The sequence below is a fragment of the Thermobia domestica genome, chromosome 3 (assembly GCF_964235325.1).
Source record: "Thermobia domestica chromosome 3, izTheDome1.hap1.1, whole genome shotgun sequence".
Lineage (NCBI taxonomy): Eukaryota > Metazoa > Arthropoda > Insecta > Zygentoma > Lepismatidae > Thermobia > Thermobia domestica.
The window spans coordinates 146,951,325-146,976,337 of record NC_137456.1 but is presented as its reverse complement, the minus strand read 5'-3'; the positions used below and the strand labels follow the sequence as shown (position 1 = coordinate 146,976,337).

The 25,013-nt window shown below is 35.7% G+C and overlaps 1 protein-coding gene across 8 annotated transcripts in view; it reads left to right on the top strand.

Annotated features, from left to right (window-relative positions):
- The first annotated feature begins 527 nt into the window (after positions 1 to 527).
- The window catches only part of LOC145680797 (uncharacterized), a 162,343-nt gene continuing 137,857 nt past the window's right edge, over positions 528 to 25,013 (top strand). Inside the window, exons 1-4 of one of the 8 annotated variants that reach the window (XM_081751840.1) lie at positions 528 to 744; positions 15,256 to 15,385; positions 24,278 to 24,346; positions 24,880 to 24,948. In XM_081751840.1, coding sequence (XP_081607966.1) covers positions 15,265 to 15,385; positions 24,278 to 24,346; positions 24,880 to 24,948 — 259 coding nt within the window. In that variant the 5' untranslated portion in view covers positions 528 to 744; positions 15,256 to 15,264. The remainder of the gene's footprint in view (positions 745 to 15,255; positions 15,386 to 24,277; positions 24,347 to 24,879; positions 24,949 to 25,013) is intronic. The other 7 variants (XM_081751839.1, XM_081751838.1, XM_081751841.1 and 4 more) reach the window with 7 other exon arrangements.

Below are 25,013 nucleotides of genomic sequence, written 5' to 3'. Positions count from 1 at the left end.
ATTCTATCGTTGTAAATTTTCTATTAACATCATATTTCATCACCGCAAAAAAAAAAAAAAAAAAAAAAAAAAAAAAAAAAAAAAAAATAGAAGGAAAGGAAAGAAAGGCTGCGGAAAATCGAGCTTATACTACTACTACTACTACTACTACTACTACTACTACTACTACTACTACTACTACTACTACTACTACTAATAATAATAATAATAATAATAATAATAATGTGTTCTATATGATTGATGTACTATACTTAAGAAACAGAAACAAAATTTTCAATAAATGTGTTGCTAGTTGAAAGTAGTTTCCGAAATCAAAACATGCCCCAAGAAAAACGAATACGACTGGTTTGTCAACGAAATTCGCTCACGTTAAGAAGATACATTAAAAACCACTAATTGCTTCCCATCAGTCAGTTATCAGTTATGTTTTTTAAACACAAACTACAATCCAGACATGGCCTGTTAAAATGAAACTATTAACCTCATGTGCTGATATTTTGATTTTTTCTCTGTATTCCATTTTTAGTTCAATGTTATCTTGATTTTTGTCTACCTTCAATTTATCAGTGTCTGTCGGTCACCTTATATTCAAATAGCGATATAAAGACATATTATATATAGAAGTTGCATGCCTACGCCCATTACCTATTTAGTTTTGTTTTGTGTGTCACGTGTGGCAATTGTGATGAAGAAGAGTGTATAACATTTTTATATTTTAAGGTATTAACTAAAGAAGAAGCAAAGGTAAGTATGAGACAAATCTTTTTGAAAGTTCTCTCTTTTTCTTGTTTTGCTTAGTGTATTCAAGCTGAGATGTAATGTACTATTATTTTTATGTATTATAAAGGAAATACACAAATAATTTTCATTTTTTACAGACAATTGCAGACTTTTAGTATGAGTTAACTTTTGTCATGAGCGTGGTTCAAGGTAGCTAACTACAAACAGCTATAATCAGACACAAACGTTATCAATATCTTGCTATTTAATACTTTAGTTGAGAATTCAAGGCTATGGGACATCACTGAAATGTTAAGGGTAACGGAAAACTTGAGGCTTGAACCTGGTAAGAACTAAACATTCACTTACCTAGGAATGAACGTATAATCTATACAAAGTGTTAATGAAATATACGGAAAGAGCTAAAAGGTGATTCCTCATATTAGAATAAGAAAAAAAAATGTTCATATGGACCTCAGGAAAGTGCCATCCAAAAGCGTAAACATAAAAATACATTACGAGGAACTGTGGAGTTGAGTTCAATAGAGTATCAGCGTTAACAAAGTCACATATATCCCATCCAAAAAATGTATATTTCACCAATGTACAATTGTTGCGCAAAGGATTTCAAACAGGTGCATATTTCCCAGACATACCTCCAACTGAATTCTCACATAATGTTCTGACATAAAAGTGGATACAAAATGGTTTTAAAAAATAAGCCTTAAAAGCAGTGATTACTAGATGCGTCGGTGGGGTGTCGGAATTGTTAGGGGCCACCATCCGCGGTTTCACGTATTTGAAATAACGCCTGCTGCAATCTACTTTTGCACCCTCTTTTCACCAGTTCTAGCTGTGAATCTGTGCACTTTTCCGTACATTTCGTTCTTATTTTGACGTAAGGAATCATCTCTTAAACTTTGTCCGTATGGTTCATTAACACTCTGTATAATAACTAGACTTCGGATTTTTACATATTTGTATATTTGCATTTTTCTTTTTTCTTTTTTCTTTTCCTGACGTGATATTGAGATGATCTTTAAACAGAAATTCGTTTGAGCTGTTTTGGGCTAAAATAGCAGAGTTTTATAGTACATATACTTGCATATTTCGGAGGTTAGTGCATGTTTATGTCGTTACTGCACATAAATGCTTATTTAAAGGAACGACCAAACTGATAATTTTTAATGTCCAACAACTTTCCTCAAAAATAGAATTTCGAGCTTCTAATACAAATAGACTTCAGATGTTTAAATGGTTCATTGTTGTCGGTTTAGAATAACTTCCAAGATCATGTGAAAAGAGAATAACAAAGGGGTGAGTGATTCATCCTCCTGGCAATGAAGTATGACTACGTTTTTGGAAGAATATATAAATAACGGTGTTAAAACAGTTTCTACAGTTTGAGTGTGTGTGTTTGTGGATTTGAAGTTGTGTGGTCCTGTGACAGTATAAGAATACCAAAGAAAAATCTGGGTCCTTTCAGTTGTAGTGCGACATCTTAAAATTTTAATTTTATTTAGCTCGGAATTTTGTCCAATTTTTGCCCATTTTTGTCCACTCAAGAAAACAAATTGCACCATTCAAATAAACAAGGGAAGGCTATTTCAAAATTTCGACTACTTCGATCACCTGTAGTGCGACATTTTCAAATTCGAATTTTAATCAGCTCAAAATTGTATCGAATTTTTGAATATTTTGGTACCGCCAAGAATAAATTCTTTACCATTGAAATTAACAAAGGAGGGCCACTTAAAAATTTGGCCACTTGGATCACCTGTAGTGAGACATTTTTAATTTCGAATTTCAACTATCTTGTTTGTACAAAAATCTATAAAAATAGGGAAAATTCTAAGCTAGTTAGAATTCAAAGATGTCACACTAGTGGTGATCGAAGTGGATAAAATTTTGAAATGGCTCTCCTTTGTTAATTTGAATGGTACAATTTTTTGATTGTACAAAAATGCAGGGAAATTGGACAAAATTCTGAGCTAATTAAAATTCGAATTTGAAGATGTCACATTACAGGTAATCGAAGTGACCAATTTTTGAAATGACCATCCCTAGTTTATTCTAATGACACAAAATGTTCTGTTGGTGGTACATGAATGCACAAAAATTGAACAAAATTTTAAGCTGGTTAAAATTCGAATTCAAAGATGTCGCACTACAGGTGATCGATGTAGCCAAATTTTGAAATGACCCTCCGTCATTTATTTGAATGGTATAAACGTTTTTCTTGATTGGACAAAAGTGGACAAAAATTGGAAAAATTCTGAGCTAGTTCAAATTCGAATTTGAAGATGTCGCACTATGTGTAATAGAAGTGGCCAAAATTTTGAAATGGACCGTGCTCGTTTATTTGAATGGTACAAAATTTTTTTGTAGGTTCAGAAAAATTCGGACAAAGTTCTGAGCTAGTCAAAATTCAAATTTGATTATGTCGCACTACAGGTGATCAAAGTTCCCAAATTTTGAAATGGCTCTCCCTCGGTTATTTGAATGACAAAAAATTTTTCTTGGATGGACAGAAATGTACGTAAATTGAGCAAAATTCTGAGCTACTTAAAATTCAACTTTGACGCACTCAAAGAAGGTGATCAAAGTGAAGGTGAAAGTGATCAAAGTGGCCAAAATTTTGAAATGACCCTTCTTTGTTAATTTGAATGGTACAATTGTTTTTCCTTGGGTGAACAAAAATGGACAAATATTGGACAAAGATGTTGGACTGCATTAAAATCACATGTTCGTGAATAGATATAAACTTCGACACTGGGCTGAGCTTCGGAGGTTACAGAATTGATACCTTTAATGGGAACAAGATTTTTCGATTTTTTGAGACCTAATCTATGAACTAAAGCTTTGCTTAGAGAATTCAATTGAGGCCCTGCGTCTAATAACACTCTGCATTGTTGCAAACGACCTTCAGTGTCTGTTACGTTAACTAACGCTGTTGCTAATAAGATTTGCAGATCATAATTAATCTTAAATGAGCAATAAGAGTCCTGCGGTTGAACTTTTACCTTATTTTGTTCCTTAACTTTAGGTACGTTAGTAGTATTGTTATTTGTTTTGCTTGAACTTGCTTTGTTATTAGCCTCCTGAGTAGTATCTTCATGCAACACTATATTATGTTTAAAATTACATTTCTTACAAGTACTTGATTTGCATGCCTTTACTTGATGCTCATTACCTAAGCAATTAAAACATAATTTATTTTGCTTCACGAGATCCTTTTTGATTAATGTTAGCACTCAGAAATTCTGGGCAGCGAAAAACAGAATGTGTTTTTTTGCTACGGCAAATATTACATGCATTTGGTAGCACATTAAAGAACGAATTTACTTGACTGTTATTTTTTCTTTTTGCTTTGGAATCTACACTTTTGTTGTCATAAGTACTTTCAGATTGAGTAGGACGAATGTTTTTTAACATTTGACAACGACCTTTTTAAAATGAAAATAATTCCGATAACGTGCTTGCCAAATCAAGTTTTCCTACTAAATGTTGTGTTAGTAGTACGTCTTGCAAAGGTTTGTCCAAATTCAATGCTTCAAGGGCTTGAAAATTACTACGTGCGGTATTAACAAATTGTCTGTCTTTATCGTTTTCTTTCGTTGCTGGCTTGATATTGAGCAACCCTCGTACATATATCGAAGCTATCAACCGTTTGTTTTCGTAGCGTTGAACAAGAAGCTTCCGTGCAATTTCGTAATTTACTTCTACTGTTGGCAGATTTGCCATTAATGTAAACAATTCTCCCTTGAGCGATGTGCACAAATATTGAAATTTACAAATTGTTCTTAATGCCTCGTTATTGTGAATAAGGGAAATGAAAATGTCCTTAAAAGACGACCACTCCTTGTATTTACCGCAAAATGTGGGCAAAGAAACTTTAGGCAACTTACTGAACTACTACTAGAATTTGCAACTTTGTTATTTGCTGTCCCTGAATCCACTTTTTGTTTAAAACTTTCAATAAATTCTTGTGACTTAACCTTTGAATCATAATACTTTTCCTCGAATGTAATTCTGTGCGTTTCTTGTTCACCCGTCTCATACAAGAGCTCTATTTCTGACTTATTTCATCAAACTTAACAAAAACTCCTTCAAGTGCAACTAGCCTCGTTGTCGCTTTTTGTATACTAGGTTTAATTTTCATTCTATAGTTTTTGAAGAAATGTCTGTATTCTTGTTGCCTGACCTTTGACCGAAGCTCAGGTTTCTTAATTAATTGACCCAACTGCACTTCTGCCATTGTTTCAGTCCTTTTTATATCTATTCAAACCGCTAACAATATATATTTTATTTTTCACTTCTGAATAACCTACAAACGTGTAACTTTGAATTCAGCTGGGTTGAATGCACACATACCACTGTATTGATATGAACAGTTGTGTCCTGCCTATGACAGCAGCACCCACACAAACACACACGAGAACAAAGGATGCAAAGTCACGTTTCTCGTTCTGATTCCCGGCCCGGAGGACTAAAAAAATGTTTATGTATAAAAGGGTGGTATGTTTATATATTGTACTTACAAGTTACAGATATCACATCCACAGATAATGAACTGTAGGATAAAACCCATTTTACTGATTCACCCAGATATCATGGAGGAACGAGAAATAAGACAACGAATATTTTAGATGTTACTTACTTCAATTTTTAGTCAAAAGTACATGCGTTAATATGATAAATATGACATGCTTTGTTCATATGTTAATATAATGATATAATACTTAAATATTACTACAATGAATTACTTACCTTAACTTGTTTCTGCAGTAAATATTTGTCCACATGGTTGCTTGCTAAACGATCACACTCTTTGTCTTCGATCACACATAAACTGAGTAGCACTTTATAACCCTGTTAAGAACATGTAAATCCTGTATATTAATTAGCATGAGTGTTTTTTCTAGAAACTATGAATAAATATGCTTTTTTAAAATTATGAAGGATTATGTTCGTCTAGTTGCACTTGACATTATACTGTACGAAATGCAGAGACACAACTTGAATAAAAAATTGAAGACACTGTTGCCAGGCAATGCAAGCAAAATTCACCAAAGCTCACCAAAAAATCACTAAAGGAATCAAAAACAATTCATTAAAACTAGTAAACTATAATCAAAAAATGAAACTAATATTAATAAAAACAATGCACATATGCTAGCTTATCCACCGTACGCACCTAATCATTCTAGATACTACTGAAATGACATAGTCATTTAGTAAGCTATTTTCCACTATCAATTCTACACAGATATTAAACATTGTAGGCGAAAGCTAGCATCCCTGTCGAATGTCCTTCTAATTGCACTCTGTCATTTCTTCAGTCCACTATTCTAAGTCTTACTTGGTAGTTCGTATATAAGCTTCTTATCAGTCTTCGATCTTTCAATTCCAACCAAACTTTCTTTAGAATTTCCAACAACAATTCCGAATTCACACTCTCAAAAGCTTTTCTCTAGATATAATTCTTTCTTTTTCCTATAAACCTTCCACTGATCATCCTTAATAATATAATTGGATCTCTTCCGTTACCTCTCCTGAACCCAAACTGTTCCTACTCAAGTTTTTCATTTGTTCTTCCATATAACCTTCTGTTCAGAATTCGAAGCACAATTTTTACTGCGTGGAATATGAGACTAACAGTTCTATAATCTTAACATCTCTTTTGGTTCCATTCCTTAGCCATCGGTATCATGATCGTCGTCAGGAAGTCTTTTGGCCATTCTCCTGTTTCACATATTAAATTTCAGAATCGAAACATTTTATCTTGCCCTTATCTCCCATATTCTCAATGAATACGGTTACTACATTATCTATCCCAGTTGCCTTTCCATTCCCAATCTCAGACATGGCTTTTTCAAACTCAATTCGGAGAATACTAAACCCTTTATCATCCTCGTCTATTTCATTTCCTACTTCAACATTTAGACCAAACGGTCTATCTCTATTCTCATATAAATCCTCTACATATTCTTTTGATCTTCGTAAAATTTCACTTCTCTCGCTAACTATGTTCTCATTCATATTTTCTACTGGCATCGTAATACCCCCTTGTTCGCTCCGTAGTTCCACGTTCTTGTACATTTCCTCATATTTCCCAACTCTTTCCAATTTTTATACGTCCTCGCATTTTCTTTTGTAGAACTCTTAACTTGGTCTGTCTGTTCTCCTTCGTAAATTGTTGTTTAGCTTCCAGTATATCTTTCTGCCCACTTGCATATCAACCTGTGTCCATGTTTTCCTCCCACTCATTTTTTTGCAACATCTGTTCTGTAACCCATGGTTTCTTAGCCATTTTACGTTAGCGATAATCTAGTATTTCTTCTTCAGCCTGCTGTATGCAAAGTTTAATACACTCCAATCGTCTATTACTACTTCCCCTTATCGTATCCTGTTTGAATATTTTTGTTCATATTCCTCACCGAAAGGATTTCTTACTTCCTTGTTGTTCAACTTTTCAGTATACAAGAGTTTGTTTCATACTTTTTTCTACTTATATCGTTCAGCTGAATATTTACTTCGGCTAGCACAGGATTAAGATAAGAGAAAATGGCAGCCCAAGGAGGGTTCTTCGTGTTTTTAAGGCTATTGCGACACCTCCTTTCTATCATAACATATCTGATATCTCCTGTCGTCTCTTAGGGAGTTTCATGTATGTCTTCTCTTGTGCTGATTGAAACACGTGTCCTCAATTACGTGTGAATTCTGTGTATACAAATTGACCAGTCCCTCTTTCCGTTCATTTCTTTCGCCTAAACCATACTTGCCTAATTTCTTATTTTTCTTCCATACCTGCATTGAAATTTCCCATTAAAATTACGCTTGTACTGTTCTTCTCCCAGTCTATAATTTCTTCTTTTTTCTCATAATTTTCATCTACTTTTTCAATTGTATACAAAATCTTCGGTGCATACGCCTGTACCAATACTACATCCTTCTTTTTTCCTTTTAGTCTTAACATCATAATTCTATCATCAACACACCCTTCTTTCACTACTTTCTCTTTTAAGTGCTTACCAAGAGTTACTCTTACACCATTTCGACCGCCTTTTTTATTACCTGAGTAGAATATCCTATATCCTTTTCTTCCTATTCCTATATTCTTCACAAACTCCTTCCAAATCTATATTATTTTGTTTCACTTCCTCTTTAAGATTTTCTAACTTCTCTTTCTATAACAGGGTGCGTACGTTCCTTGTCCCTATCCTAAACCTTTTGTTCTTGCATATTTTTCTTCGACTATCTATTTTCTCTACATTGTTACTTTCTCGTGCAACGTATGAGGGTAATAATTTATGGCAATGCTAAAAAAAATTAAAATCGAGATTGTAATGGATTTACATTTCATGACTTCTATACGACAAAAAGTGATTTTTAACCCTTCTCTTGAAAGCTATTTTTGTAACGTAGACGGCAACTGGGGCCTTACCAACTCTATTAGCCTTACCAACTCGATATGTTCATGAATTTACCTTCGACTAAAGATAGAAGAATTTAGAATTTTATGTCATCGAAATATTTATGGGTATTGAGAAATTCGAGAAAAAAAATATGAAGCTACTGGGTCTGGGAGGTCCGCTTGCCCGGATAAGGGTTAATGTACTATTATCCGTTTGTTCAGCTCGATGTATGTGCACTTCTCTAAAGGTTATATCGTTGAACATTCTTCACCAAATTTAAAAGGTAATGTTATATAATACTTTTTAGGATATTCACTCTACCCATAAAAATAAGGTATAATATGGTTTGTTTCATATATTAACAATACAATATGGTAAAATAACTTCTCTGTGAAGTACCTAGAAAATGTAATGTATTCTTGGGGTAAGTATTTTTCTGACGATTTTCTCAAAAATAACGGGCGGTAGTTTCAAGTTTCTTAAATACATGTTTCATTAATACCCTCACCCATAACAGCTATTTTTTAAATACGATCCACAATGGGGTTTGCTTTTTCTGGGTTAGTACTTTTCGGACAGTTTCATCAAAAATGACTCAGAGTTAGAGGCTTCGGGTTCGATTCCAAACCGTGTTTCCTTGCGGGTAGAGAAAATCTTATTTGTGTGATTTCTCTAAATTTGTACGTTCCTTCCTAAATCTAGAGTCACCAGTCAGTTCACAATAATTTATTTTCACTAATTATCCGTGTCTTTTAGTCTATAGAGCATAAACGTCTAACTGAAACCTTAAAGATTTAATTTCTTGTTATTGTTTTTATTATTGTCGTTATTATGTCAATTAGACTTTAGGCATATGCAAGATGTTTGACCCTGCTAAATTGATCTATAAAATGATTATAAATGGCAAAATAATAGAAACACTAAATCCCAGAAGAATTTCTATAATAACTGTCGTTCTTTACTTAATTTTTTAAATAAAATCATCAATTAGGTTAGTATATAACAAAGATGAGAATTTTGTCCTGTGATTTATTGATTGACGTAATCGACAATAAATACCCTCATTATTTGAGATAATATTTAAGAAAGTGTTTGAAAGATAATACATCATTAATACCTACTGAGGTTTCAAAGCTTCTGAACAATAACAATGGTGCCACATAGTCTACATTATAACATATTTAATTTCAAATCACTTTCTTCAAATCTGCTCCTCTTCCTGGAAAGTGAATGATCAAACCTTGACCAACGTATTAATGGGGTCCTTTGTCTCAGTCTGATAATATCGAAACTAAGACCAAACCTACATAAAAAGGCTCCTATGGCTCCGAATAGACGAAAGGCAAAGGGAATGGTACGGTGCAGGTAAAGAACTGGAACGTGAATATTAAACCATCGAGGCACTAGCATGTGGCATGTCCGGTAGCAATTGTTCTTTGTTGGGGAAAGTTAAATGACGCCGAAAGTGAATTGATTTAGAAAGTATACTTGGCAGTACTTTTCTATACAATATTCGGTTGTTCCATCACAGCTAAACAGTGCTACGAACATGGATTATGTGTTTCAAGGTCCACCGTGAATACCACAATTTGAAGGAAAGTAGCACTACTACCCATGATTGTAAACCAACGGTTAAGAAACATCCACATAGGTTTGAATGAAGCTAACATTACGAGTAGTCCATAGAAGTAGCACATTGGTATCTTTTGGAGAATCCGCCTACACATCATACTGTGATTACTCCGTTCCGAGTATCCAAATCTTCCATCAATTCTGTTAATTGTAAAAAAATGTCGAAAGTAATCATTAAAGAAAATGCTCATGAGCTGAAAATCAAACACATCGGGCACAGGAAGAGCAACTATGATATATTTTTTGAGAGCCTCCTCTGACAAGACATTGATGGAGGAATCATAAGGCTTAGATATATCAAATAGGCTTTCGTAATAAGTTACCTACAAAAGTTAGGACGCAAAATGACGAATCAATGTAGATCGACTAAGACAGCGATAGATATTCACGCGTTTCCATGGTTCTCGCTGAATTTTATGCGATAAAATCGAAGTTACCTTGGTCACTAACAAAGATAAGGTCAATTCTGCGTACTACCACGAATATAGTTTGATCGATGTTTTCAACAACGTGATCAACATACTTTACATAGTGAGCAGTAACTGAATGGAATGGCATCATTGCAACGCGCCCAGTAACACATTCAAATCGTACCTAGTATTCTACAGACGGACGAATAGTAGGTCCAAGGATTTTTAAAATATTATTTGGAATGTGAGGATTTGCAATGTGAAGATTAGCAATGTGAATAGATTACTGTGTCTTTGAACTTACGTAACACCAGCTTTCTTCTTGCAAGTTGTATATAATTTCCAACCTTTCGCAACATTTAAACTGTTGCATCTGTTAGAATATCTTCTCCAATGAAAAGAAAGGTGTTGGATAATCACCAGGAACACTGGCTGTCAAATAGTGTAAAACTAATGGTGGAATATGGACTATCGTATGTCAGTGAACACTTCAAATTTGTATATAGCAGGACTATCAGCTTCTTCAAAAGCTGGTAATAAGTCGATTTTTTTTCTAAGTTATGGCATTATACGTGTTCAGTTTTCATAAATATTCTACAATCTCATTACATTGTATTCTGCATAGAAGGTAATAGGTTGTTCTATCACAGTTATTAGCTCTACGTAACCTACCTCAAATAGGTTTGCCAGATGTTTCAGTGATAATCATGAACAGTGAATCCACAATCAGAATAAACATGATGTGCAATTCAGTTATTAACTTTAAGGTTGTTATCATAAGAAACGAATTTTTGAGGCTATCAAATTTATGCAACTGCGTGTTCGTAGCTGGTGAAAGGTAGAACTGAAAATTTGTATTCACGAACATCACCGTACATATAATAAAATCGACGTTGTGTGTCAGTTTTCCAGACCACAAGGAATAATTCATTTTATTTATTTTTAACATAGCTATAACTTGAAAATATTGTGATTTTTATTATATATTACCTTGTTTACTACATTTTACTCAGAAATGATTAAATATTAAAGGGCGTTAAGTTAGTGAGAACGATTAATGGGCAGAAAAACGATTTTCCTAAAACGCATGGTAAACACTCTTTTCTTGTGGTTAAAAATTTACATATACTTTACATCACTATACTGGATCCAAGGTCACTTATTAGTCTGAGAGATGGGACAAACTATTTCTCCCATTAGAAGCCGTAGTCTCCTGCTCAGGTCACTTTTACGTGTTGGATATACTTTACCGGATATCAGTCGAATATATGGGAAACAAGACAAGCCTAGACTCTCTTTCAAAAGTACTAACAGGAGAGTCAACAATTTCTAAGACCCTATTTCCATTAATATTACTTGCAAGGCACTACATAAAAACGGACCCAATGTCCGATCTAGTCGCTAATTGAGAGATGGGCAATAGAATAGACAGAGTCAAGAATTTCTAGCATCTCACCAATATCAATTCTACGTTCCCAGGTACTTGTTCACTACCAGGCAAAATAACACTTGCTCATTTGAGGGACGGGACATGCAACACATCTCCTCTACCAATTGGGGAGGAAGAGTTAACCATTTCTGAGAACCACCTATATAGAATTTATAAGCTTTGGAACCGCGTATCCTATCGGAATCAATGGCAGACGTTAGTCGACAGTTTACGGGACAGTTTTTTTCTTTGCAATAAGAGAGGCGGTATTAGCCATTTCCGGGACAACTCTTACATCCACTTTACGTACTGAGGTATTACACTATCTGACTCAAACAGCGTGCCATTTGCCCATTTCGGGGACGGAAGAAAGCTCCATCTCTCCTTCTCACTAGGGAAGGCAGAGTCAATCCCTTCAAGAACCATACTTACATCATTTTTCAGTGTTAAGATACCGTGTACTCTGCGAGACATAATGACAAACTTAAGTCGCTAATTTGGGAGATGTAACAAATTTCGACTCTATTTTTTCAATAGAGTAGGTACAGTCTTCAATATGAATATTAGCTCCTGGTGCTACACATATTATTCCACTTAAAGTGTGAAATAATCCTTTTCCATTGATTATTGTAATGTTAAAAATAGGCACTAAAACTACAACTTATATAAAACGTGAATCTTCCAATTTAACAGTTGAAGTTGTATTGAGCACGTCTTAAAATTTCAATGATTTATTGTACTATTCACCAAAACCTAAAGAATAAATTACATTGAAAAGTCCTCAATATTCACACTTCCGATGTAAGCACACGGCTTCATCACAGGAGATGGGTAAGACCTTGGATCCACCAATTTAAATAAGGACGTTGTTGATAGATAAAAAGTTTCAGTTTACATCTTCCCAGATTTTTTTATGCATGGCGTCTTACACAAAACTCTTATGAAAAGAAGAAGTAAATCAGGGATACAATTTATGTCACTTGTACTAGGAAATGTCTCTTCTCAATATCAGACTTGCAGCATCTAATATTGTCTTTTATCTCTTGCAATATAGCATCTATTAGTGTTTCATGAACCATTAATTAGCTTCTCCTCACATCATTTAAAGTGAAACACATTTAGTTCACCTTGTTGTTCAGTGATCAAAATATTATCGACCAATTCTTTTCCTAATCTAGTTTTCTCTAATATGGAATTTCACATAGCACTTTTTCTCGATTCTAAAGTCCTTTATTGTTATTTTCATTCAATGTACGTAATGGAAAATAACGTACACTCTACATACTTCACAAAATCGTAACAAACCTTCATAAATGTTTTCCAGGAAAAGATTTCAAGTGGATGAACCCTTTTATCCCTGTCACTTGTAGCCCTGCCGAAAAATGTTGAAACTACTCTAACACCTTCCCTTGGCTACTACTAAATCAACAATTAAATTTATCTGAGTTTAAATATCAGGCACAAAACTGTCTTTCTAAAACCATGCTAGTCCATTTATAAGGGTGAACCAAGAGTGTAGAAACATCATAATAAATGGTAAACACTGCAAAATATAACCAAAGTATCAATGTATGTGGGGAATAGGGAAGGAGGAATTTTTGAGAACACATCACAATGACGTCCGCCATTTTGAATTTTACGCAATTGTCTTAAATAGAAACTATAGCATGTACTTCACGATTTTAATAGTATTTTTTGAGGAAATAGAGTGCATACTCGAGCGCTAACAATTACGAAGTTATGGCAGATGTTTTTTGCTTATATCGTTGCAGCAATTGACTTACTAGCAGAAGACTACCTTGACGCATATAGAGTAATTTGAGTCTATTCTTATTACTTGAGAACAAAGTAACAAATCTATTGGAGACGATCTAAACCACCATGTCTAATGATATGGTATTCGAAATGTAGAAGATATTTCAAGAAATGGAATCTGTGATAGATGTACCCAAAACTAATAGACAACACACGATAACACATGAGTTAACAACTATGGTAGTGTTTGCATCATTCAGTAGAAGCCCCGAGAGAAGTAGTCCTAGTGTGCTTCGTAAAAATAGTGTTATTTACACCTTTATTATGCGTATTATTTCGGTGAATAAGTGGTTTCTTTATAAGTTGCCACTTCACCAACATCTTCTAAAAAAATTACTCGATAAGCTACAGAGCAGCTACGACAAAATCTTAAATTAGTCCCTGACATATTGTTTACTGATGAAATAAACTTTTATATGCGATGCAAACTTAACAAACTGAATATGAAGTACTGGTCGGATAGTAATTCTCATTAGTTTTGACGCATCCGTAGATCCTTCCCAAGATGATGGATTCACGCGTGTTGTGAATTCACGTGGTTATATCGTTCTTCATCGACTCTCTAACAGCGAAATGACATCCTGCCATCACTGCTATCGGAAGGTAGATCATTCCGTAAATTTTTCCGGCACGATGACATCCCACTCACTACGGTACCTTTGTCAGTAAGCACATTGATCAACAGTTTCGTAGTGCGCAGATTTGTCATCCAGGTGCTTTGGGAAGCTCCTTGTTACCATGATCTAACGCTCCTGGACTGCAGTCTGTGGGACCATGTAAAGCCTGTCGTATATCAGTTGAAAATTAGAGATGTTCAGCACCTCCAGGAACGAAAGGACGCATGTTCCAACATTACAGACGACACTTTGCGCAAGGTTGTACATGACTGAATTCAGAATGCATCTCTAAAGACCAGAATGGGGAATATATTGAATATGTTCTTTAACAGTCCGTGGTGTTTGCTCTATGACTAACTTCTGTCGTTGAAAGGATAATAAAAACAGTAATAAGTTCATAATGATTTTCACTACACCAGATTTGTTTGTGTCATTCAATTTCTACAAGAGATCACATATCACATGAAATGGTTTCCATTTAAGGCAATCGCGTAAAGATGACTGACACCATTCTGTTGTATCTTCAAACATATTCTACGTATCCCTATTCTTAACTTATATTGACACTTTGGTTATATTTTTCAGTGTTTGCAACTTATGTAGATGTTTCCATACTCGTGGAAAGCCCTGTATAAGTTCACTTGTATTGTTTTACAGCGGAAATTATAGACAATAATACGAACGTTTAATGGATATTCTTTGTTCGGTATTTCATGTTTTCGTTTATTTCATTGTGACATTAATTTCGCTATAGTATAAGGAAAGTTTATATGTCAAGGTACACCAAAACTTGTGAGCTGTACCATTTTCATATTCACGTATGATTCAATTCGTATATTCTGTCCTACAGACGTGAAAACAGATAATTTGAAAAAAGTAAGTTGTATTCAATAGATGGTATTCAAATATAGAAGATAGTTCATGTTAACTTTGTTTATCACATGCTTAGTGACATGAAATTAACATATAATGAATATCTTTTCATGTACTGTAAGCATGATATTAACAAAAAATATTATTTCTTGTTTACTGGCCAGCAGTTAACACATTTCTATTTTTAACATTCTTGTACTACTAGATTTTAGATTTAAGCAATAAATTAAACCAAGCTCTTGGTGTACCATAAATAGTCTCGAAATACATTTACATCATATACATTTTTCCATCTTCTACATTTTAAAGTATAAATTTCGAAATATTTTGTCTATTTACAGGTTGAGAAGATGTTGTTGTTAAGTTTGTTATGTACTTCACTGATTCTACTTACTACACATGATCAAGTTGTTGGATCTTCTAGACATTCCAAATTGCGATGCAGACATAGATGGCCATATTATCCAACACGTGAGTAGTTTATTGTGATATACACACAAAGCACTTAAGCATATGCATATGAACTTAATAAAAATATACTTTATAAATATATAGAAATAGTAAAGTTTGGTTAATATATGAGGCGAACTGCTTAAAGTAGCATTCGAACTAATACACAGCTCTGTATCTAAAGTAAAAAACTCTTCCGAAATTTAATTAGAGATCTTGTAAACTGAGAATATGTAAATTAGTCAAGTTGGTCACTAGGCGTTAATTGTAAACCATGATATTTGTAGCTAGGTAGGAAGTATATTTCAATAAATACACTGTATAATTTTCATATGAAGAACTTGACATTAATTGCTCAATTTTAGAACTTTATTTTGTTTCTCAATGTTTTTAATTTAATTTTTATAATAAACTGGAGAGATAAATCAATTTAATTTTACTGGTCTACAAATATAGAAATTATTTAATTTATATTATCTTCGAACGAGTATGTATCTTTAATACGTGTTCATACTAACAAGATTGTGTTAACACAATAAACAAAATAGTGTTGATAACATTTGATAATAGTATAGATAATCGTCTCAATAGTTATTACACTACTTATATCGTAACAAATTGGAAAGGTTGTCTTTGTGTATACAATAGAATCAAACTGCAAATATCAAGGTTTTGTTGCCAAATAGCTGGATTGTTCTTTCTTCAACCTTCAACCTTTCTGGCTATTATAGATGCAATATATGTATGAAATAAGTCAGTTTGATAACTAAACAATTGAAACAACATTATGTTCATATTCGATCTAAGTTGCAATAAAACTTTAGGGGTTATTGTCTCAATGACAGAGCTCTAAAACCTTGACTGAAGGGATCCGGTTTGACGCAAGTGATACATATTCGTAGAGGTAATCGTGTTCGTGGGTTTTTCCAGTGAAGAAAGTGGGAAGAAACGGGAGGAAACCCACACATACGGTATGTGTTCAAAATAAATCCCAGCTGGTGCGATCCAGAACCTAACCAAGGACTTCGCACACAGATATTATCACTTTTTTCTAAGCTACAGCGGCTTCCATAATTAACATATATGTGTGAGATATTTAAAATAAGGTATCAAGAATGCAACTGCTTGCGTTTTGAATTACTTGTTCCAAAAATATGACTTTCATGATTTGACTTCTACCTTACGAGAAACTATTAGTTTACGAAATTGCTTCACTATTAAGTTTCTGGTCCTTTATCACAAATTCTTATATTTTACTTTAATGAAATTTTAATACAATAACTTAAATTTTACCTTAATTATAATCTTAAATAAATTCGAAAATAATGCTATATTTTCTATTTATCATACATTACGAATTTAAGTTCACTTTATATTCTTGTATCAAAATTAGACGTTTTACCTTCATCTTTCTCCCTTATATACATAATAATAATAATAATAATAATAATAATAATAATAATAATAATAATAATAATAATAATAATAATAATAATAATAATAATAATAATAATAATAATAATAAAAACTTTATAAACATTCAAAGATTCGTATTTATCACCACATATAACTTGATTATAACTGTAAAACTTTCATACCAATATTTTCTCGTAAACTTCATGCAAAGATATTGCGCATAAATTTAAATACCTTGGGGGCAAACGAGCAATATCAGACACAAAGGGGTACAACGACAAAACGCTACCCGAAGAAATGAATAACCTACAAATACTTCAGTAAGAACTGAGATACACCTAAATATCTTGCGTTGTACAAGAACAATACTGCCCTTCAGTAAATTTCCTGAAAATCTGTACGACCATATTGATGATAAAATTAAGAATTACTAGTCAAGAAAGTAAATGAAACAATTTATTTACATTATTAGTTATATCACGCTGGTAATAAAAACATACAATTGTAAGTTTGTACCAGCTCATGAATCTATCATTATTCGCATTTCTTTTCTTTTATTTAGCCTTCTAGATTAAGCTCTTCAGGCACGAAGACGAATAGAAATTAACGAATATAGAATAATTTCAAAAATGAGATTGTGCGAGAAAAGGGGAGAAATTCTAAGGAGCCAATAAACACGATGTTATCTACAGCCAACTTGAAGAGACTGAGGTATAAAAACGAACTCTTTTCATCAAAGAGAAATGCTTTACCGTAAGCGTCCCTTCTCCTTTCGAAATTAATAGTTCTATATTCTTGGTTAATAAAACTATAGCACTCACGCCAATGTAAGTTCCTATAGTGAGTAAAAATATAAATCACGATCAGCTCATTTTTATGAAACTCTGAATAACTAAAAAGACTTTCAAATCATATATAAGCTAGATAAACTCTAGAAGCATTATTTTTTTAGCAGTTTCAGCTACAAAGATAAGATTGTATGTACACTTTAAGAAATGCGAATAATCAATAGGCTGAATTGAGATAAACAACGTTTTATATTTTATACATACAGCGCAAACCGCTGCGATTAATGCTATTTGGAAACCTATCATTTGGCTAAAAGACGCACATTGTACTGTACTATTAGATCAGTTGGAATGAAATGCTCGCTTTGACGGCTGATGAGAAACTTGTTTCAAATACACCGCACAAGGTGGTCAAAGGTCATTTATCTAACAAAAAGAAAGTCATCATACTTCCAGCAAACAGACCGGAACATATGCACACTCGGGCGGATGAGGGTGGTTAAACGCTGTCATAAAAACACTATGAAATAATGTTTCTTTACAACTTCTGCATAGCAAGCATACAGAAAACAAAAAAAAAGTGTATTTGCGCCAGAGATGCACATACTATTCGCCGTTGCGTTGGTTTGTCAAATTTTGTTCTGCGACACCGCATTGTAAGATGAGCCCTGTGGCTGAAATTCATTCAAATTTTAAAGGAACAACGTAAAAGCAGAGCCCGGGAAAAGTGTTCGTGCACTGACAGACGAGTTAGGAATATATCATACGTGCCAATGTCGTTTCGCATCTCCGTGCAATCGGCATAGAAAACGTTAGACTGATGAGCTGACATGAATTGACATAGCTCGACAAGAATAGTAACCTTGAGGTGCGTAGTTCTCTGCGTCTAAGGAACAACCGAAAAAGGTTTCTGCGTGGGATTGCCAATACACTTCAGACAAAAGGTAGATCGGATATGTGAATTGTAGAACGATAGAATAGTATTTGCATTGCGACTAGCGTCCAGGACGAGTTCCTATGCTATCTCTCCAGTCACGGAGATGGTTTTGCTTTTATGATCGTTTATGCACGAAGTGACACACTATGACTTTTTGCGCAAGTGAAATAATCAATACAGATGGACATATCGATGAAATTAACGAAATTCGACAGAAACATGTTTTAAAGCACTCAGCAATGATGAAGATATATGACTTCCCGTGTTATTCATCAGTTCATTCACACCTATCCCTTAAAGGATGATGCAGACTCTCCGTGATTTACGACATGAAACCATTCCTCATCCAGCGTTTTCTCCTTACGACTCTCTCCCAAACTCCCACCTCATCCAGCATCTGGATTACTTGTTGAGAGAGAATACCTTTCTTTATGACTGGGTGGTGCAACATGGTATTGCAAAGCTCTTCGCATGTTAAATTTAAGACTTCTTTCGCCACGTAATCCAATCGCTGTCTGACCATTTGAAAAAAAAAAGTGTGTGACTGAAGGCGGGAACTGTCTTCGATAATTACACTATTGTATTTCTTCCTTATTAATGGTTGGAAACAACGCACGTGACATGGACATTTCATTCGCAAGAAACTAAATTTACGTTACAACAACATATTTAAGTTTCTGTTACATTTACGTCACATGAAACCTTGTGTTTGTAAATGTTACCTATATACGCTAGGTGAAAGATGTGACAGAGTTTACAGAATATCTCTCCTAACTAGAAATTCTTGCTTACATTGCGCCAGTAGAATGTTAGTTCATTAACAACCATTTTAGACTGGAACAAATATAAATATGGGTAACCAGGGCAAGAATCAACGCTGAGGCAAGAGTGAAAATGCTATTGACGAAGAAGTGGCAACGTCGGTAAACAAGCGAATGTCGAAAATTAGTTTGGCATGTCATATGTCAGAACGGAAGAGGAGGGGAGCCATGTACATGCAGTGTGAAGTGCAGCAGAGTAGAAAGTTTGTTGCTAACGAAAGAAGTAAAAGATTCGTAGGCATGTGTCACAGTTTATAATGTAGTTTCAGCTAAAGGTGCAAGATTGGAAATATTTCCTGCAAAAGCTGTATAAGTTCGTATTTCTTATCAGTAGTAAGCAAAAGAAAAAAATGCTCTGGCGGGAAATGGCAGGCAATTATTGGAAGATATCTGAAGTGGGGCAAGAGTACACAGGGCAAGTGTGAACGTTCACACTTGCCGCTTGTTTTAAAGTTGGTTAAAGAAAATGTAAGAGTCAACATGTGACATTCCGTAAAAAATATTTGCAAAGGTAAGACAGAAGTTGGCGGCTATAGACTACTAACAAAATGTTTGCATTATCGTTTAGAATTTCGCAGCCCGAATTGTTGACTATATGTCATGACGCACGAGAACACGAAATAAGCTACAAATTCGCATCAAAGTCATCCACATCCATGGGTATGCCCAACTAATTCAGTGGGGAATTGTTTTTAGATGCACCAAACGGTGAAATGAGAATTTGCTGTGTCATCTGCAACAAGTGGTCTCACGAATAATGTTCCAATCTTAACCAAAGAAAGTCTGTATACGTGTGTGACCATTGTGTGCACCGCAAGTAACATTTTTGTGCTTCATGATGAATGTTGAAATGATTCCTCCTATCCTTTGTGGCAGTGATCATTTTCCCTTGTTTTTTGATGGTCTCCCTGTCACTCCCCTTTTACATATCCGCCGCTTTAATCTGAAGCTTGCTGACTGACGTAACTTTCGTGAGCTCAATGAGTTTCATTGTCGTAATGATCTCCGTGAAGGTGCTGTTGCAGAGGCTTTTGAGCAGACTGTCCTTGATGCTGCTCATGGTTCCATCCCATAATCTACTGGCGACGTGTCCTGCGGGCGTGTTCCCTGGTGGTCTGCGGACATTTGTGAGGCTATCCTGGCTCGTCGGCGCGCTCTTGTCACTTTTAATCGTCATCCCACTGACGAAAATCTGCAGCGTTTCCGCACTCTACGTGCTCGAACTAGTCGTCTTATCAAGCTTTCCAAGAGCCAAAGCTGGATGAACTACGTTTCGTCCATCAATAGTCGCACAACAACGTCCACTGTGTAGCGTCGGGTCTGCTCTATTACTGGAAATAATCCTCCTGTTGATGTTCCAGCTTTGTCTGTCAATGGTGTCTTAATTAATCAGCTTTGGTAGATAGCTAAGACTTTGGGCCATTATTTTGCTTTTATCTCTGAGTCTGGCCATTATAATCCAGGGTTTGTTTCCATTAGGGCCCGGTTAGAGCGGAACCCGTTAAATTTCCGTACCGCAAACAGCGAAGATTACAATCCTCCTTTCACCCTTGTTGAATTTGATTCTGCTCTTCGTGAATCGTCCAATACTGCTCCAAGGCTTGGTCGTATATCCTACGAACTGTTGCGCAACATCTCCCGCGATACTCAGCTTGCTTTATTGCAACTCTATAATCGCCTCTGAGATGAGAAGATTTTTCCACCGGCATGACGTGAGGCACTGGTTCTTCCTATCTGAAAGCCAGATAAGGTCGTAACTAGCCCCAGGAGCTAGAGACCCATTGCTCTCATGGGCTGTGTCTGTGAGCTGTTTGAGCGCATGGTCATCAAGCGCCTGGTGTGGTATTTGGAATCACATTTACTTTTGAGCAAGTTTCAAAGTGGGTTTCGCGTTTCCCCTCCACGACAGACAATCTCCCTTATCTTGAGGGTCAACTTCAAGACGCCTTTCTCAACGGAGAACATCTTGTAGCTATATTCTACGAATAGAGAAGGCGTATGACACTACCTGGCGTTACGGAATCCTAAACCAATTATATGACTGGGGTCTTCGTGGGCAATAGCCCAATTTATCACGAATTTTCTTCACAAGCGACACTTTAGAGTGCGTGTGGGATCTAGTCTCTCAGAGCGCTTTGTACAAGAAAATGGTGATCCAAAGGGAGTGTCCTTAGTGTCACGTTGTTTGCTGTCGCCGCCAAGAGCGTTCTTTCGGAGATCCAGGCTCCTGTGTCTAGTTTGCTTTATGTTGACGACCTTGTAATTTTCTGTCGCTCCCGCCACCTTCGCGGCATTACTCGACAGCTTCAACTGACTCTGAATCGTCTTGTTCAGTGGTCGAATGAGACTGAATTTCGCTTTTCCGCCGAGAAATCTCAATGTGTTCACTTTTTCCGGCATCGTACCTGCGTTGTTGACCCGGACTTGTACCTTGATGGCACCCGTTTGTCATTCGTTGATACAGTCCGTTTCTTGGGTGTGGTCCTTGACCGTCTCTTGTCGTGGGCACCACATTTTCGGAATCTTAAGTACTCTTGTTTTCGAACTCTGAATCTCCTTCGTGTCCTTTCCCACCGCACATGGGGTGCTGATCGTACTGTTCTGCTTCGTTTGTACCGTAGTCTAATTCGGTCCAAGTTAGAATATGGCTGTATTGCCTATGGTTCTGCTCGTGATTCTCTGTTACGCCAACTTGACACAGTGCATCACCTGGGTATTCGTATTGCTATTGGCGCCTACCGAACTAGTCCCGTTGCCAGCCTGTATGTTGAAGCCAATGAACCTTCGTTAGCGTATCGTCGCAGCAGACTTCTTAATTATTCCGCGCATGTGCGTTGTATTCCAGACCACCCTTGTAGACCATGTCTCCGTGGTGCTCGGATATACGAGCGCTATGCTGAACGTCCTCGCGCTACACGTCCATGGTACATCCATGCGTGTGAGAGTTTCCTTGCCGACGATTTAGTGTGGCCATGTCTTTCGTTGGTTCACTTTTGTGCTATTCCACCATGGCTTCTTTGTCTCTCTCGCCAGATTTCCGTTTATCTATGGATTCGAAACTTCAGACTAGTTCCCAGGTGTACCAGCAGGAGGTTTCCGTACTGTTAGATCAGTACCCCAATTTTCGTGCGTTCTTTACAGACGGTTCTAAGGATGGGGATTTTGTAGGCTGTGCCTTTGTCACCGACGAGGACAACTCAGGATTTCATTTGCATCGCCTGTGTTCTGTGTTCACTGCCGAATTGACTGCAGTTAAGCTTGCCTTGGACCATGCTCTCACGCTTTCATTACGTCGTGTGCTTGTTTGCACCGATTCTCAGAACGTGTTTCTGAGTGTACAGAATGTCTTCAGTATGAACTCTCTCGTGCAGGACATTCTTTTGAGATGCCATCAATTGCAGCAACAGGGTTATGTCGTCGTTGTCTGCTAGGTGCCGGGTCATGTAGGCTTCCGGGGAAACGAACGTGCTGGCACAGCTGCCAAGCACACCGCCAAGAACGCCGCCTTGGCCGGGTTGTGGAGCATAGCCTTCATTGCTCCGATCTTCATTCGTATTTTCACATATTGATGCGCTCTCACTGACAAGCATATTGGGACCAGGTCATTGAGAATAAATTACACGCAGTCAAACCACTCTTAGCAGAGTGGAGTACGTCCTCGTCCCATTGTCGTCAAGATGAAGTGCCCCTGGCGCGTTTGCGTATCGGACACTCTCATCTGACGCATGGCTACTTGCTGCGCAGACTAAACCTTTAGTATTGTGAGGAGTGTATAGTCCCGCTGAGTATTCAGCACATTCTTGTTGAATGTCCTGAATACTTTGCTCTCAGAGAACGTTTCGGATTGCCTTCTGTTCATACCCGTGCTCTTGGGGATTCAAGTGTTATAGTTCGCCGGTACTTGACTTTAATGCTTGTAGGGTTGCTCACGTTCTCTGAGCTCTTTTAGTGTGTTGTCACTGTTTCATTGCTGCTAAATTTGTAATTTCTGTTAGCTTTTATCGTTTCTCTATACATTGCTATTGTTATATTTTTTAATTTATTTATTATTTTATTTTCTATTTTTCTTTTTCTCCTTTTATTTAGCAGCACTTTTGTTTATTGCCCTCTACTCTTTTAGCCTCTTTTTCTTTACATCTCTCAGTCCAGAGCAACCGTTTTAATCGTGGCGGGGATATATAGCCTTGATGCTGACGTCCCCATTGATCCCTCTAATCAATCAACCAATCAATCAATGATTTCTACTATTTTCATATTTTGTAATTATAACATGTATGATATACAGTACTGTAACATTTGTTGGCAGTTCCATTTGACACTAGTCTGTTTGGTATTTTATAACTTCCTTAGTTCCATGTAAGCAGTACATATATATCTGTGATTCAATGTTTTTTACTGTGTTTTTGCGTAAATTTCTATGTTTTGATTCGACTGTACATCGTTGCCCCAACTGTTGTTTACTCTTATCCCACCATATGGGGCAAGAGTACAATTTTTTTCCTTCGTCAAAACTATGTTATTCCTCTCTATCCTCTGCTTCATTTTCCGCAATTAAACTGTGTATGTTATTAGAGATAACAGGCTTTCACATAGAGAACATATTGCGTTTTTCTCCGTCACCATTCCACCGCAATTCTTTGATTTACAAAAACTGTTCACTCTTACCGTGGTTACCCATACATGTCTAATATTTTACGTAAAACTTATGTCCCGTAATGGAATGGACATTCCTTTAGTATTAAATAAAAGGTGTGTCGAAATTTGTTCTAGGACACTACATAAAATATGTGATGTAAATTGTTGAATTATTCAAAATCATATATATGTTATTATAAAATTTACTAACCATATTTAGTTTCTTTCTACTTTTATTTTCACCATCAATTGTATTTATAAACCTTTGCTTTCCTCTTACAGCACTTAACTAAATTTTTGTTATCTCTAATTTTAGCACAGCCGCTTGTTTCACCTAGGACGACTTCAATGCCTACCGTTAACATAACCTCTGCAATACCGCCAGGTATGAAATTTAAAAAGAATGGTTCTAGAGGTAGAATATATTGTAAGGTCATAGAAATAATTTCATTTAACAATGGGTTCCAGGTAAAGCGGAATTTGGCAAGACGTGACACCCAAAGGGAGTAATACAATATTGTAATTTTATTTCTGGTCTCAAGTTCTCCGACATTGTTAGGTAGTAAGGAATAGATTTTGGTACAATATTTTGTACGTATCCTAAGGATGAGGATTACGAAATGTAATCCTGAGAAGGAAAAACAGTGAACATCTGCATACAGTAGATGCAGTGGAATCACCCTTGCGTTAAATCCTGCGTTATTCTTAATTAAAAGGTGTGTCGAAATGTGTTCTAGGAAACTACATAAAATATGTAATGTAAATTGTTGAATTGTTCAAAATCATATAGATTATTATATAATATAGATAACCACATTTACTTTCTTTCTTCTTTTATTTTCACCATCTATTGAATTAAAAAACCCTTCGCTTTTCTCTGAAGGCGTTTAACTAAATTTTTGTTATCTCTAATTCTAGCACAGCCGCTTGTTTCACCCAGGACGACTTCAATGCCAACCGTTAATATAACCTCTGCAATACCGCCAGGTATGAAATTTAAAAAGAATGGTTCTAGAGGTAGAATATATTGTAAGGTCATAGAAATAATTTCA